At 43.0% G+C, this 13,038-nt stretch overlaps 1 protein-coding gene across 7 annotated transcripts in view; it reads right to left on the reverse strand.

Moving 5' to 3' along the window:
- DOCK2 (dedicator of cytokinesis 2) overlaps nucleotides 1–13,038 on the reverse strand; it is a 425,062-nt gene that overhangs the window by 357,200 nt on the left and 54,824 nt on the right. For all 7 annotated transcript variants that reach the window (XM_085001779.1, XM_085001778.1, XM_085001782.1 and 4 more), the window contains 3 exons: nucleotides 12,330–12,478; nucleotides 5,536–5,671; nucleotides 3,512–3,666 (listed from right to left, as the gene is read on the reverse strand). In XM_085001779.1, the coding sequence (XP_084857905.1) occupies nucleotides 3,512–3,666; nucleotides 5,536–5,671; nucleotides 12,330–12,478 (440 nt within the window). The remainder of the gene's footprint in view (nucleotides 1–3,511; nucleotides 3,667–5,535; nucleotides 5,672–12,329; nucleotides 12,479–13,038) is intronic.

Genomic DNA, 13,038 nt, shown 5'->3' on the forward strand with positions numbered 1-13,038 from the left:
AGAGAGTGGGAAAGGAAAAGGTTCTGGGCAAAGCCAACACCTATGCAAAGACCCTGAGGCAGGATGGAGCTTGCTGCATCTAAAAAGCAGATACGGAGGGGAAAGTGGTAGGAGAAAAATAGAGAGGCCAGACCATGCAGATCTTCTCGGCCATTCAAGGATTTTGACTTGATCCTATCAGTAATGAAAACCCACTGATGGGTGTTATGAGCGGCAGTCACACAGTTCTGACACCTGATCATTTATTATCTCACATCTTCTAACAACCATCCACACAACCCTGTGTGGGTCACATTAGCCAATCTAGCTGTACCAGCGAGATCAAGAAGCCTAACACTTCTTTAACTGAGAAAAGCTAAGTACAGTTTGCTGGATTGAGTCACTGGGTTTCCTATGCCATTCAGGAGCATTATCGTTGGTTTGAAATAAATGCCCATTATCTTGAATTAGATATAAACAGAATAAGCTCAAAAACCAAGTCAGCCCCCAAAAGGCATAGAAAGAGAATTCCTCAAAGTTTAAGGGAATTGCCTTCTTTTTTACAGGCTTGTTCTCTCTGACGTCTTGTTCTTTTCTCTCTACACACCTCTAGAAGACTAATGAGAGTGGTCTGAGCAAAGTTCAAGGGGGAGATGGAAGTTATAGCAAGAAGGATAGTCCCAGATTAACCAGTGGTTAAAATGCAATCAAGTTAAGGAGTTCCTGCCGTGGCTCAGCGGTTAAGGAACTCGATTAGCATCCATGAGGATGCGGGTTCGATCCCTGGCCTCACCCAGTGGGTTAAGGATCCAGCATCACCGTGAGCTGTGGTGTAGGTCGCAGACGTGGCTCGGATCCTGCGTTGCTGTGGCTGTGGCATAAGCTGGTAGCTGTAGCTCCAATTGGACCCTAGCCTGGGAACCTCCATATGCTGAGGGTGTGGCCCTAAAAAGACCAAAAAAAAAGTAAAGTTAAATGTACTTTTTTCCTTTTCCAGTATGATCTAAAATTTTTAGTACAATTTTCAGCACACTGTCCAAAAAGCCAACAAGTCTCCATCCAAAAAAACTTATTTACAAAATGATTTCCCGTTGGTCATTTCTGGACTGTCACAGTGAAGTACTAGGGGTTTCCCTGGCCCCTGAATCACATGGAACATGCCCAGTAGAGGACTAGCCAGCTAGGTCTAAACATTAAGCACCAGCCATTTCTTCTAGGGGAAATAGAATCATAAATAAGAAAAGCAACTTAAAGGGCTGAGGTGGCCCCATCTGTCTTTGCCCAGGAAGATCTGGGTGGTAAATCTGAAGGCCCACCTGGCACCAAGACAACAAGACCTCCTCCCATGACACCCTCCTCAGGGGAAGGGGGAGAACGATTCCATCTCCTTCTTGAGCTCCTTCTGGAAATTAGCCTTCCCATTGGCCTGATGCCTGAGCTGCTTCCCTTCTGTCCACAAAATTTACCTTAAGTTTCCCAAACCAGACCTCTTCAGGCATCCGTTGGAATCGGACCATCAGTCGTCCCAACATTGAAAGGTCAATTCCAGCCAAATTCTCCCCAGTCCACATCTGGACCACACTGAGGATGCCCTAACTTACCTGTGGCCTGTTGTATGCACACCCTGGCTAGGGAAGCAGGAACAGAGAAAACTGGTTTCTTAGGGAAAGAACAGCCACCCAGGGTCTGATATGGGGAGTACTTTGCCTACCCCTTTCCTGTAACATGCCTCCTCTCTTCTTTCCTTGTTTTCACTCTTTTGTTTTTTTCTTTGGGGAGGGGATGCTGCCCCTTTGTCCCCCTCCTCCTTAGCCCTCACTCTCCTGGGGGCTTCTCTGTGTCTCCAGCATTCTCAGAGGCATCACTCAGGCATGCCCCATCAAGCACATGATTCGGTGTGGCACATCAGGGAACAGAGCTGCCATCTCACTGATCCATTGCCTCCCTCCGCAGGGCTGGTTCAGGCCATCCATCACTTAGATGAGCCAGTAGGCCAGGCACCCTTGTCAATTCAGCCATGAGGAATCCTTGTGTTATTTGAGAGGCAGAGAGTGCTTTCAGGATCTTTGTCACAGGTGCCTTGGGAGCAGCTGACAGGGAATGGCAAGGGATCTATGACACACAGCCACCTCAAGGTGAGATTTAAGGGAGCAGGAACACTTGTTCACAGTGTCTGCTGAGGCCTAGACAGGTGAGCTGGGCTGATTATTTAATAGTAGGGATTTAAGTTTGCTATAAAGAAGCAAACTTTCCACTGGAACAGTGCTAAGATCCCAGTGAAAACCACTCGGGACATTTGATACATCTCCGACCCTGGTGATAAACTAAAGCAGCAAATAGCTTATCTTTGGAGTTGGATGGATCTGGGCAGAAATCTCAGCTCTGCCATTTATAAATATATGTGACTTTGGTCAAGTCCCTTGACCTGCCTGAGTCTCATTTTCTCACCCAAATCACATGGAGTAACAGGGATTATGTGAGATCATGTACAGACCTCTGTTTCTCTCTTTGGTCTTAGATGGATGGCCCCCCCATGTTTCATCAATGTCACCAGGAGAGCCATTATTTTCTAAAGCAAAATTTATAATTCACTAGGAATTGTACGTTATCCTGTTCAATCATCGAAACAATCAAGGTCAGACATCATTTTCTCCATAGAAACAGAGGGATCACGTTCCAACTCCATTCTAATGTGTTAACTGGGATCTCAAATGTGAGACCATGTGTTGGAATCAAAACCCCACTGGAGGGGACAGGGAGTGGTCACCTGGGAGAAAGGACGAATTGAGCCATAAGCAGAGGCCAGAACTGGCAGTGGGGGCTGGAGGTATATCAGTCTTTTCTCTGGAAACTCCCCAAAGAGTTCTGCCTTCCTCGAGCTGAGGCACCCTGAAGCTCCCTTACTTTTTCCATTCCCAAGAACAATTGAGTAATGGAGCAATAATATTACACTGCCACTTGGAGCACCATGTGCCAGGCCCTGTGCTTCATGTGCTTTTTCTCTTTAAAATCTGAAAGAAATGACGGTGAGGTTCACACATATTTTGCACATGGAAAAGTCAGGCTCAAGAAAGATTAACAACTTGCCCAAGGTTAACAAAAAATGGTGAGACCATGATGTGAACTCATGCAGAGTTCAATGCCCACACTCTTAGCCTGTCACTGCCATTGAGGATACAGCATTTTCACCATTCATTCCTTAACTCTCCTTTTAAAACTAAGTATTTTTATTCTATCGTGCTACCTTGTTATTCTGTTATTTCTAGTTGTTTTCTAGTAATCAAAAGTCTGTTTGCAAAACCCTACTGTGTAACCACAACCCTACTCTGGGAAAAAAAAAATATGGTGGTAATATATATTTTTTACCTGACCCCCACACCCTAAAGGAAGTTATTTCCATATTATCTGTTAGGCTGTTTCTCCACTAAGTGGGAATTTCTCCACAAGTGATGGTGGGAGGAAAGATGCTCTGAGTTCTGCCAACTCCAGCCTCCCAAATACAGAGAAGTCAGGCAATGTTGAACACACTTACCTTATGACGGTTTGCTTGTTGGGGTCATAGAGAGACATGAAGAGCTCAGCATCTTCTCCAATTCTGCACACAAAGTTTCTCACAAAAACGTAGAGGCTGTGGGTGGGGGATAAGGAGATCCGGGAATACATTCCATAATCAGGCTGATCTTTTGACTGAGAGGTGGAAAGAAAAAAAGAGGAAAATGGAGAAAATTAGCCCAGCACCACTTAGCACAACACAAAGATGGCCCGGGATATTAAGAATCATGTAGGTTTCAAGCCTAAAGATTTCAGCATTACATACAGGCCTTCCAGCCAAAGTTTCTGTTGCCTGAGCCAAGTCACTTTGACTCTCTTGGCCTTGACCCTGGGAAAAATCACAAATGACCCAGCCTTCATAAGTTTAGTGTCAGAAAAAGCACAAACTATGAAAGAAAAAACTGCTTAAAACAGACTTCATTAAAACTAAAACTTTTGCTTTTTGAAAGACATACTTAAGAAAATGAAAGGCCAGGTACACAGACTGGGAGAAAATACATTTACAAAATATATATCTGATAAAGAATTTGTATCCAGAATATACAAAGAATTCTTATAACGCAATGATAAGAAAATCAACTCAATTAAAACAGCCAAGATACATGAACAAACCCTTCACACATCCAAAAAAATACAAATGGTAAAGGCCAGTAAGCACATGGAGAGATGCTTTAAGTCACTAGTCATGCAAAGACATTAAAAACAATGAGATACCAAAAGGCTAAAGTTGATAGATGACAATATCAAGTGTCAATAAGAATGCAGAGAAATGGCACTCATATATTGCTGATGGGAATGCAAAACTTTACAGCCCTTTGGGAAATAATATGGCAATACTTCAAAAAGTTAAATATAAACTTATCATATGATCCAACAATTATTACCCAAAAAAGGATGAAAACATGTGCCCACACAAAGATTTGTATGCAAATATTCACAGCATTTTTAGTTATGATAGCCCTGAATTGGAAATAACCCAAACGTCCAACAACTGGTCAATGATATATACCACTGGCAAGTGGTCAATCATATAGCAAATCAATGAAAGGAAAAAACATAATACACATAATATGAACCTCAAAAACATGCTGAGTAAAAGAAGCCAAACGCAAACACCATGACTCCATTCATATGAAATTCTAGAAAAGACAAAAGTATAGGGCAAATTAGGGGTTTCCTAGGGCTTGGGGCTGGGAAAGGGGATTGACTACAAAGGAACTTAAAGAAAATTTTAGGGTGATGTAACAATTCTGTACCTTGATTGTGCTAGAGTCTACCCAACACTATATATTAAGAAGATTCATCCTGGCTCTTTCCCAAGACACTTCAGGTCCGATGAGAGCTGGCTCCAGCTACCTACCTCTCCAAACCATCGCCCTCACTTTTCCACTTCTCGTTATGCCCCAGCCATACTGGACTTTCTACTCCTTGAGCATTTAGAACTCAGTACTACCTCAGAGGCTTTGCACTTGCTGTTCCCCCTGCATGGAGCATCCTGTCCTCAGATCTTCCCAGGCCTAGTGCCTTCGCATTATTCAAGTTTCATCTCAGATGTCACTCCTGGGAGAGGCCTTTCCTGATAGTACTTTTTAAAACAGCTCCTGATTCGCTCTGATTCACACAACCTTCATTTAGCACCTTTTGGAAACTTAGCACCATCTGAAAATGATTCATCCATTTATTTATTTACCTCTTTACTACGTTTTTTATTTTTTCCTCTCTGGAATATAAAAGCTCTGTGAGAGCAGGAAACTTACCTGGCATTAAACTACCGGTCAGGTGGGTATGGGATGAATCAAAGATCCATGTACAAAAACAAAATAAAATGTATGGGGTTACCAATCATCTCAGGTCATAGGACAGACGACTCCTCATATTTTACATATATATATATACACACACACACACATATATATATAATCTTGTTAATTAGCTTACTATTTTATGCTTATGATGTGCTAAATGCCTGCCTTGCTTAACCAAAGCCTGTTTCACAAAGCTCACCATTTCTTCCTTGATACGCTCTGTGATTTTCTCAGTCGCTTCCTCATGTGCATGGAACAAGCTGATGACACTGGTATTATCAGGGTCCAAGATATTTCCATCTTCATCTCTTACAATCAGATCAAGCTCAAGGATTCTAAAGAGCAAAAATGTGAGGTGAGGACAAACCAAAGGAGGATGAAGCCCTTAGAATGATGGTGAGCCTTGTACACAGCTGGGAGTCACACATGTATAGCTCAGTCGCTTTAAGAGGTATTTGTGGCCGTGAGTATTAATAAAAATTTTAATGCACATTTCCTGCAATAGTGAACCTAGAGAAACAATCACACTTGAACAAGGAGGTGTGTTGCATCAGCAAAGTGCTGAAAAAACTAAAATCTCTTTCAAAGGGGGAACTGACTAAACTGTGATCTGTAATGGAATTCCATCTAGCAGGGTTTTAAAAATATGATGTCATTTTGATATCTTTAATGGTATATATATATATATATATATATTTAATGGTATATATATATATATCAGTGAAAAAAATTAAGCATGGAAAACTGTATACAATGTGCTTTAAGAAATACAAACAAACCAAGCCAGGTACGCTACTGGAGTCACTTACAGAGAAAAAAGTCTGGTCAAAATGCACCAAATTACCAACACTACTGTGTGTACCTGTAGGGCCCTGGGAGGTGGAAGGGTCAAAGGAGAATCATGCTTTACCTCTATTCATTTAATGTTTCTATAATACGACATAATATAGTGTGGTATGTAATTTATATATGCAGAGAAGATATCCATGTATCATTTATAAATGATAATTTGAAAATAGTTGTTGGGGGGAAAAATCTCAGATACAACCATTGTTATCCATAGACTGCTCTTTAGGGACTTTCAGGTCACAAGATTTTCCCTGTGTGGTATTGATTTGTTTCAACTGCATCTGCCATTCTGATTGGTAACAATAATACTAACAATAATAGCAAACACACAGTACTTGCCATAAGCTGTACATTAATTTCTTCACATTCAACCCTTCTAACAAGTCTATGTGGAAGGTGTTATTAATACCCCATTTTAAAGATGAGGATACTATTAGTACTGTTATTTTACAGACAAAGAAAAGACTGAGGATAATTTGCTCCAGGTCACATAGCTAGTGAAAAGCATCCTAGTCTGTAGTCTTAAGCTATACGGTACACTTTCTAGATGGGAGGCTCTTAGAAGCAGTATTTTGTTGAGGAGGGAGCCTAACTTGAAGCTGCTTTTGCACTTGATGTTGACATGGAGGACCTCAGTTGTCCGTGCAAAGAAGGCAGGGAGCAGTGGGCTCCCTTCTGAGAAGGCCAACAGTGGTCCTCCTTAGGCACCAGTAGCAAGCACCAGATTTGGGAAGGGGAGCAAGGATGGGTGATGGAGACCATGTTTTAATCTCTTATTTGAGAACTGGATTAAGAGGCAGCGTTCTCATCTTATCTGAATGCAAACAGAAGGGAGTTAAGGTTCGTTCGTTTGTCCACATTCATTAGGACACTAACTTCCAACTAGCTGGGCCTCCTAATGTTGCACAGCCATGCTGCTGCTGAACGGGCGATGCTGAGGGGGAATAAAGGCATTCAACTAATGCTGAGCAGAGGCACCCATGGCCTGGGAAAAGATGGAGAACAGCTGATACATAATTTAATGCCAAGATCTCTCTAACTCTTTCTCTTCAAAATTTATCAAAGCAGATTTGGTTCTAAAATGTATGAATAAAACATTCTCCCAGGTCCAGCTATCTTGAGATTTGAAGGAATCATTTGAGGATTCCTCACTCCTTGGACACCAAACAGCTTGTCCACCACCAGTTTCATTTGAAACATGGAAGCTTTAGTAGTCAAGGGGCAGGATTGATGGGATTCCCACAACCCAGGGTCAGGAGAGGCTATTTCCCAACAGGACAGCAGACCATTCATTTTGGAAAACTGAGCATTTTGACATTTTCTCCCCAGGAGGTAGCCTCACAGCTCTTTTCTGTTCAAGACAGCGATTAAATGAACTCAAGATGAGGGCGGGAGAGGAAGCTCTCACTGTATGTGTTTTTAGGTTTTTTTTTTTTTTTAATTATTTTTAAGGTAAAGAAAACAGAAATGGCTTTTTCTGTGGGTCACCATCGCTCTGTGGGCTAATCTGAACTTCTCCACCTGGCACTCAGGCCCTCAAAATTCCAGCCCCTGTCTACCTGCCTCTCTGTATTTGTGTTCATCTCTCAGTTCCTCTCTTCTCTCTCTCTGAATTTCTTCACCTAGTAATTCCTGCCAGTCCGATTCAGGGAAAGTGTAACCCCCATTTCTGCCTCCTCCCAACTTCTTCATGCTTCCTCATCTCATGAAATGCATGACTTCCTACTCAAGTGTCTGATTCCTTCTCTCTCTTACTAATCCACATAGTCCTTGGGAGGCAGTAGGATGCAGTAGTTAAGTGCTTGAAATCTGGAGCCAAGCTACCTGGTTCAAATTCTAGTGCATCTTGGGCAAAATGACCTAATCAGCCTGTGAGCCTCAGTTTCCTTGTCTAAGAAACAGGAATGAATAATAGTACTTACCTGATAGAGTTGCCCTGAGATTTAACTGGGTTAATGCATGGAAAGTGCTTACAACAGTACCTGGTAGGTAATAAGCCCTCAGGAAGTTACTATCAGTTCTCTTTGCTTGCCTTTTGTTGTTGTTCTACAGACCGGCTGTATTTGTAAATGTCTGTGCCCGCAGGGCATGCTCGGTTTTCAAGGAAAATCTGATGTCTGAATGAAGGAACCGAATGACTGAGGAAAGAAACAGGAGGATTCTGACCATTCCTCCAAGACTTGGTTCCCCATCCTGCTTCCCTGATTTTCCACAGCCTGAGGTTGGTGGTCCTCATGCTGTGCCTGACTCCCTGACCAGAAATCTGGCCTCCTGGCTTTTATGAAACTGCCCATCCCACATCAGAGCTCTGAGTCCCCAACACACCAGGCCTGAAGTAACGTAAGGTACCCAGATCTCTCTCACTTCCAGCTGAAGACTTCAGGGAAACGAGGCAAGAAGTGAGGGGACTTAGCTCACGTCCTCAGTCTCCAAGGGTGTCTCTCACTTCCCCAAAGGCAATTGACTGAAACTGAAAGCACAGCACTGGGCTCGGTGATGCTGCAGAGGGAGGCTGCCTTAGTCAGGACCCTTCTCCCTTCATCACCATTCATCCACTCATTCATTACTGCTCATGCAGCATTACTGCAGGCAGATCCTGTGCCCAGCACATGGAAATGAATCAAACTAACAAGCTTTTGCACAGCAAAGGGAGCCATAAAAAAACCAAAAAGACAACATACAGAATGGGAGAAAATAGTTTCGGGTGATGCAACTGACAAGGGCTTAATCTCTAAAATATACAAACAACTTATATAACTCAACATCAAAAAAAGCCAACAACCCAACTGAAAAATGGGCAAAGAACCTGAAGAGACATTTCCCCCAGGAAGATACACAGATGGGCAACAAACACTTGAAACAATGCTCAACATCCCTCTTATTAGAGAAATGCAAATCAAAACTACCATGAGATACCACCTCACACCAGTTAGAATGGCCATCATTAATAAGTCCACAAATAACAAATGCTGGAGGGGGTGTGGAGAAAAGGGAACCCTCCTGCACTGTTGGTGGGAATGTAAGCTGGTACAACCACTATGGAAAACACTATGGAGGTACCTTAGAAAACCATATATAGAACTACCATATGACCCAGCAATCCCACTCCTGGGCATATATCTGGACAATACTTTCCTTGAAAAAGACACATGCACCCCATGTTCATTTCAGCACTATGCACAATAGCCAAGACATGGAAACAAGCTAAATGCCCATCGACAGATGAATGGATTAAGAAGATGTGGTATATGTACACAATGGAATACTACTCAGCCATAAAAAAGAACAAAATAATGCCATTTGAAGCAACATGGATGGAACTAGAGACTCTCATCCTGAGTGGTCAGTCAGGAAGAGAAACACAAATACCACATGATATCACCTATATCTGGAATCTAACATACAGCACAAATGAACCTTTCCACAGAAAAGAAAATCATGGACATGGAGAACAGACTTGTTGTTGAAAAGGGGGAGGGGGAGGGAGTGGGATGGACTGGGAATTTTGGGTTAACAGATGCAAACTATTGACTTTGGAATGGATAAGCAATGAGATCCTGCTGTGTGGCACTGGGAACTATATCTAGTCACTTATGATCAAGCATGATAATGTAAGAAAAAAGAATGGGAGTTCCCGTCGTGGCGCAATGGTTAACGAATCCGACTAGGAACCATGAGGTTGCGGGTTCGGTCCCTGCCCTTGCTCAGTGGGTTGACGATCCGGCGTTGCCGTGAGCTGTGGTGTAGGTTGCAGACGCGGCTCGGATCCCGCGTTGCTGTGGCTCTGCCGTAGGCCAGTGGCTACAGCTCCGATTCGACCCCTAGCCTGGGAACCTCCATATGCCACGAGAGCGGCCCAAAGAAATAGCAAAAAAAAAAAGACAAAAAAAAAAAAAAAAAAAGAAAGAAAAAAGAATGTATACATGTATGTGTGACTGGGTCACCTTGCTGTACAGTAGAAAACTGACAGAACACTGTAAACTAGCTAAAATGGAAAAAAATAAAAGTCATTTAAAAAAATAAGAAAGAAAGAAATGAATCACAGTCACTAAAGGAGCTCCCACCTTAAAGGAGCTCCCGGTATAGCACAGGAGAGAAGCCAGTAAGGAGATGACTACTGTTCAGGGTGCTAATGGCCTAACCCACCCCGAGAAAAATCAGGGGAGGCTTCCAAAGAGTGGTGACCATTTCTCTTCCATCCTTGGCCCTTATTCTCAGAAGCCCCCATGAGGAAACATCTGAAGATCACAGAAGCCTTATTGCAAAGAGGCAAAACTCCCTCAGTTCCCGCAACCCAGCTGTGACCATGCTCAGCTAAAATGCCACTGTGCCAATGGTAGCAGCAGCTGCAGAGCAAACTCTTTCTGCCACTTTGGGATGATGGGCATGATAAGCAGATTTGAACTTGCTTGCCAGCCATCAGCAGGGAAATCAGCAGAGGCGCTGTGCTCCTGGGCTGGGAAGCAGCTGTAAAGTTGGACCCACTGACTTTCCTCTTTGGATCATCTTCCTAGTGCATGCGACAAAGACGAGGAAGCCTGTCTGCTAGGAAAATTTCTTTTTTTATTCCCACTGAATAGGCTCTTTCTACTTCCCCCTCAGGCCCTTCATATCAGCCTTTCGACCGACTCTGCAGTCCTCTGAACATGCCATGTTCCCTCATGCACTCCTACCTCCCCTTATTTTTTAAGCCTACTCAACAATTTTTAATCTCTCAGAAATTACCTCAGGTCACCTCCTCCAGGAAGCCTTCCTTGACTTCTTTTTCCAATCTGAATTAAGAACACTTTTTCTTCCTAAGCCATCAAAGTTACCAAAATACATATCAATGGTTTATTTGTAGCTCACTCTTAACTGGACTGTGGTCCCTTAGTGTACAGGGACACTTTTATTTCTGTAGTTTTGAAAAACCTAGCAGGAAATAAGGCCAATCATGAGTGCTCAATACATGTTTGTTGCAGGGGTGAATAAACAAATGAGTAGGATATTTGGAGGACATTCACATAATCAAGAGGGAGGGGAGACTTTCATAGTTCTCAAATGCTATCCAAGCAGTACACTATAGAGGCCCATAGATTCTGGAGCCAGACAGCCTGGGTCTAAGTTCTGGTTCAGTCATTTACTAGCTGTGTGACACTGAACATGTTACGTAACCTCTTAAAGAGCTTCATCATCTGCAAAAATGAGGATACTAAAATTGCATGCCTCATAGAGTTGTTATAAGAGTTAAATAAGACAATGGATGTAAAACACTTGGCTTAAGACTGGTGCATAATAAGCTTGGATTAGGTGTTGGTTAAAGTGCTATTATCACTACTATTATTATTAATGCATTGTTCTGCCTCAAAAAAAAAAAAATGGTTTCACATTCTCCTTAACTTCACAGCATTCAGACTCTAACGAATTTCTGCTTCTTCCCCTTTGAAGAAAGGCTTTTGTAACTGTGCCTCTGAGTTAGCTGATGGCATGTGGCTTAGATAATTTAGGATGGGGGAAGGGGCATTAAGTCTCACACTGGGATTTAAGGGAGAGTTTTTAAATGCAGGAATAAAATGACAACTAAGCCGAAAGTGAGCCAGCATGACTGTGTTCACCGGCCTCTTGGAAGTAGGTTAAATGAGTGTCCTAAATCTCTAGCCTGCTAATAACCACTGCATAAGCAAGCCTCTCTCCGCTTGCCTGTCCCTAGGTCCCACGGGGGTGATAACAAAGGCACACAAGCACAGCCATTGTTAACAGCCTTCTCCCAGAGAGAAAGTGGCAAACCCACATCTAAAAATGAAACCTAGTTTGGGGTTGGTAGATGCAAACTATTACATTTAGAATGGATAAGCAATGAGGTCCTGCTGTACAGCACAGGGAACCATGTCCAATCTCTTAGAGTAGAACATGATGGAAGATGGTATAAGAAAAAGAATGTATACGCGTATATATGACATATATATACACACACACACACACACACACACACACACACTGGGTTGCTATGCTGTACAGCAGAAATTGACACAACACTGTAAATCAATATACTCTAATAATAAAATAAAATGAAAATGAAAATGAAGCCTAGCTTCTTAGGGGGAGAAAGGGAGAAAGGGGGTGGGTGGGGAAAGAAAGCATAGTTTTGGAGGAAAGAGGGGTTACTTGTTGCCGTAGTCAATTTTGGATGTGACTTTCTGCTTCAGTTCCTTCAGCTCATCCTTGGGCAGAGTTCCTGAGAGGAGTTGGGACCGCCACTCCATCAAGTCGTACATCATGGACTGCACCTGGAGGAACCGCTCCTTTTTGCTGGCCTAGGAGACAGGAAACAATCCGCAGTCACCTGCAACGAAGGGCTTGGACATCTATTTGGCAAACTGGGCTAAAGGCAAGCGAGCATATTCAAGGACCATGGCCGGAGAGCCTCTCCTGGCCCCTACCCAGCTGGGAAGGGACTGGGTGGTGGTCTTCGTTGTTGACATGTTTCCTCTCCCAGGTCCAGAGGCATTTCTCCAAAGCAAAAGTTATCATTCCAATCACTTCCTGGTTTTAAAAAAAGTGCGGTTATTTCTGACCAAAGAGACACGCATTGAGCAGGAATGTTATGAACATCTGCTGTCATGCAAGGCTCAGAGGTCAGACCCATTAAGACTGAGAACCAGAGCCATTTCTCTGGTGAAAAAGCCCTGTTCCTAGGTCCACGTACCCTCAAATCTGACATGTGTACAACATATGGGACATGAGATGGTTTGGGGTATACAAAAATACAAGGTCAAGTATTAGAGATCCATATTATAATTCTTCTCTACTCTCCTCCCACCCTTTTATTTAAGGGAAGGAGGGGAGTTCCCCTTTGTGGCTCAGTCTCTGTGAG

This window comes from Sus scrofa, chromosome 16 (genome assembly GCF_054392235.1).
Source record: "Sus scrofa isolate SSC_HxYL_T2T_F1_AM1 chromosome 16, Sscrofa_HxYL_maternal_Yorkshire_Landrace_v2.0, whole genome shotgun sequence".
Lineage (NCBI taxonomy): Eukaryota > Metazoa > Chordata > Mammalia > Artiodactyla > Suidae > Sus > Sus scrofa.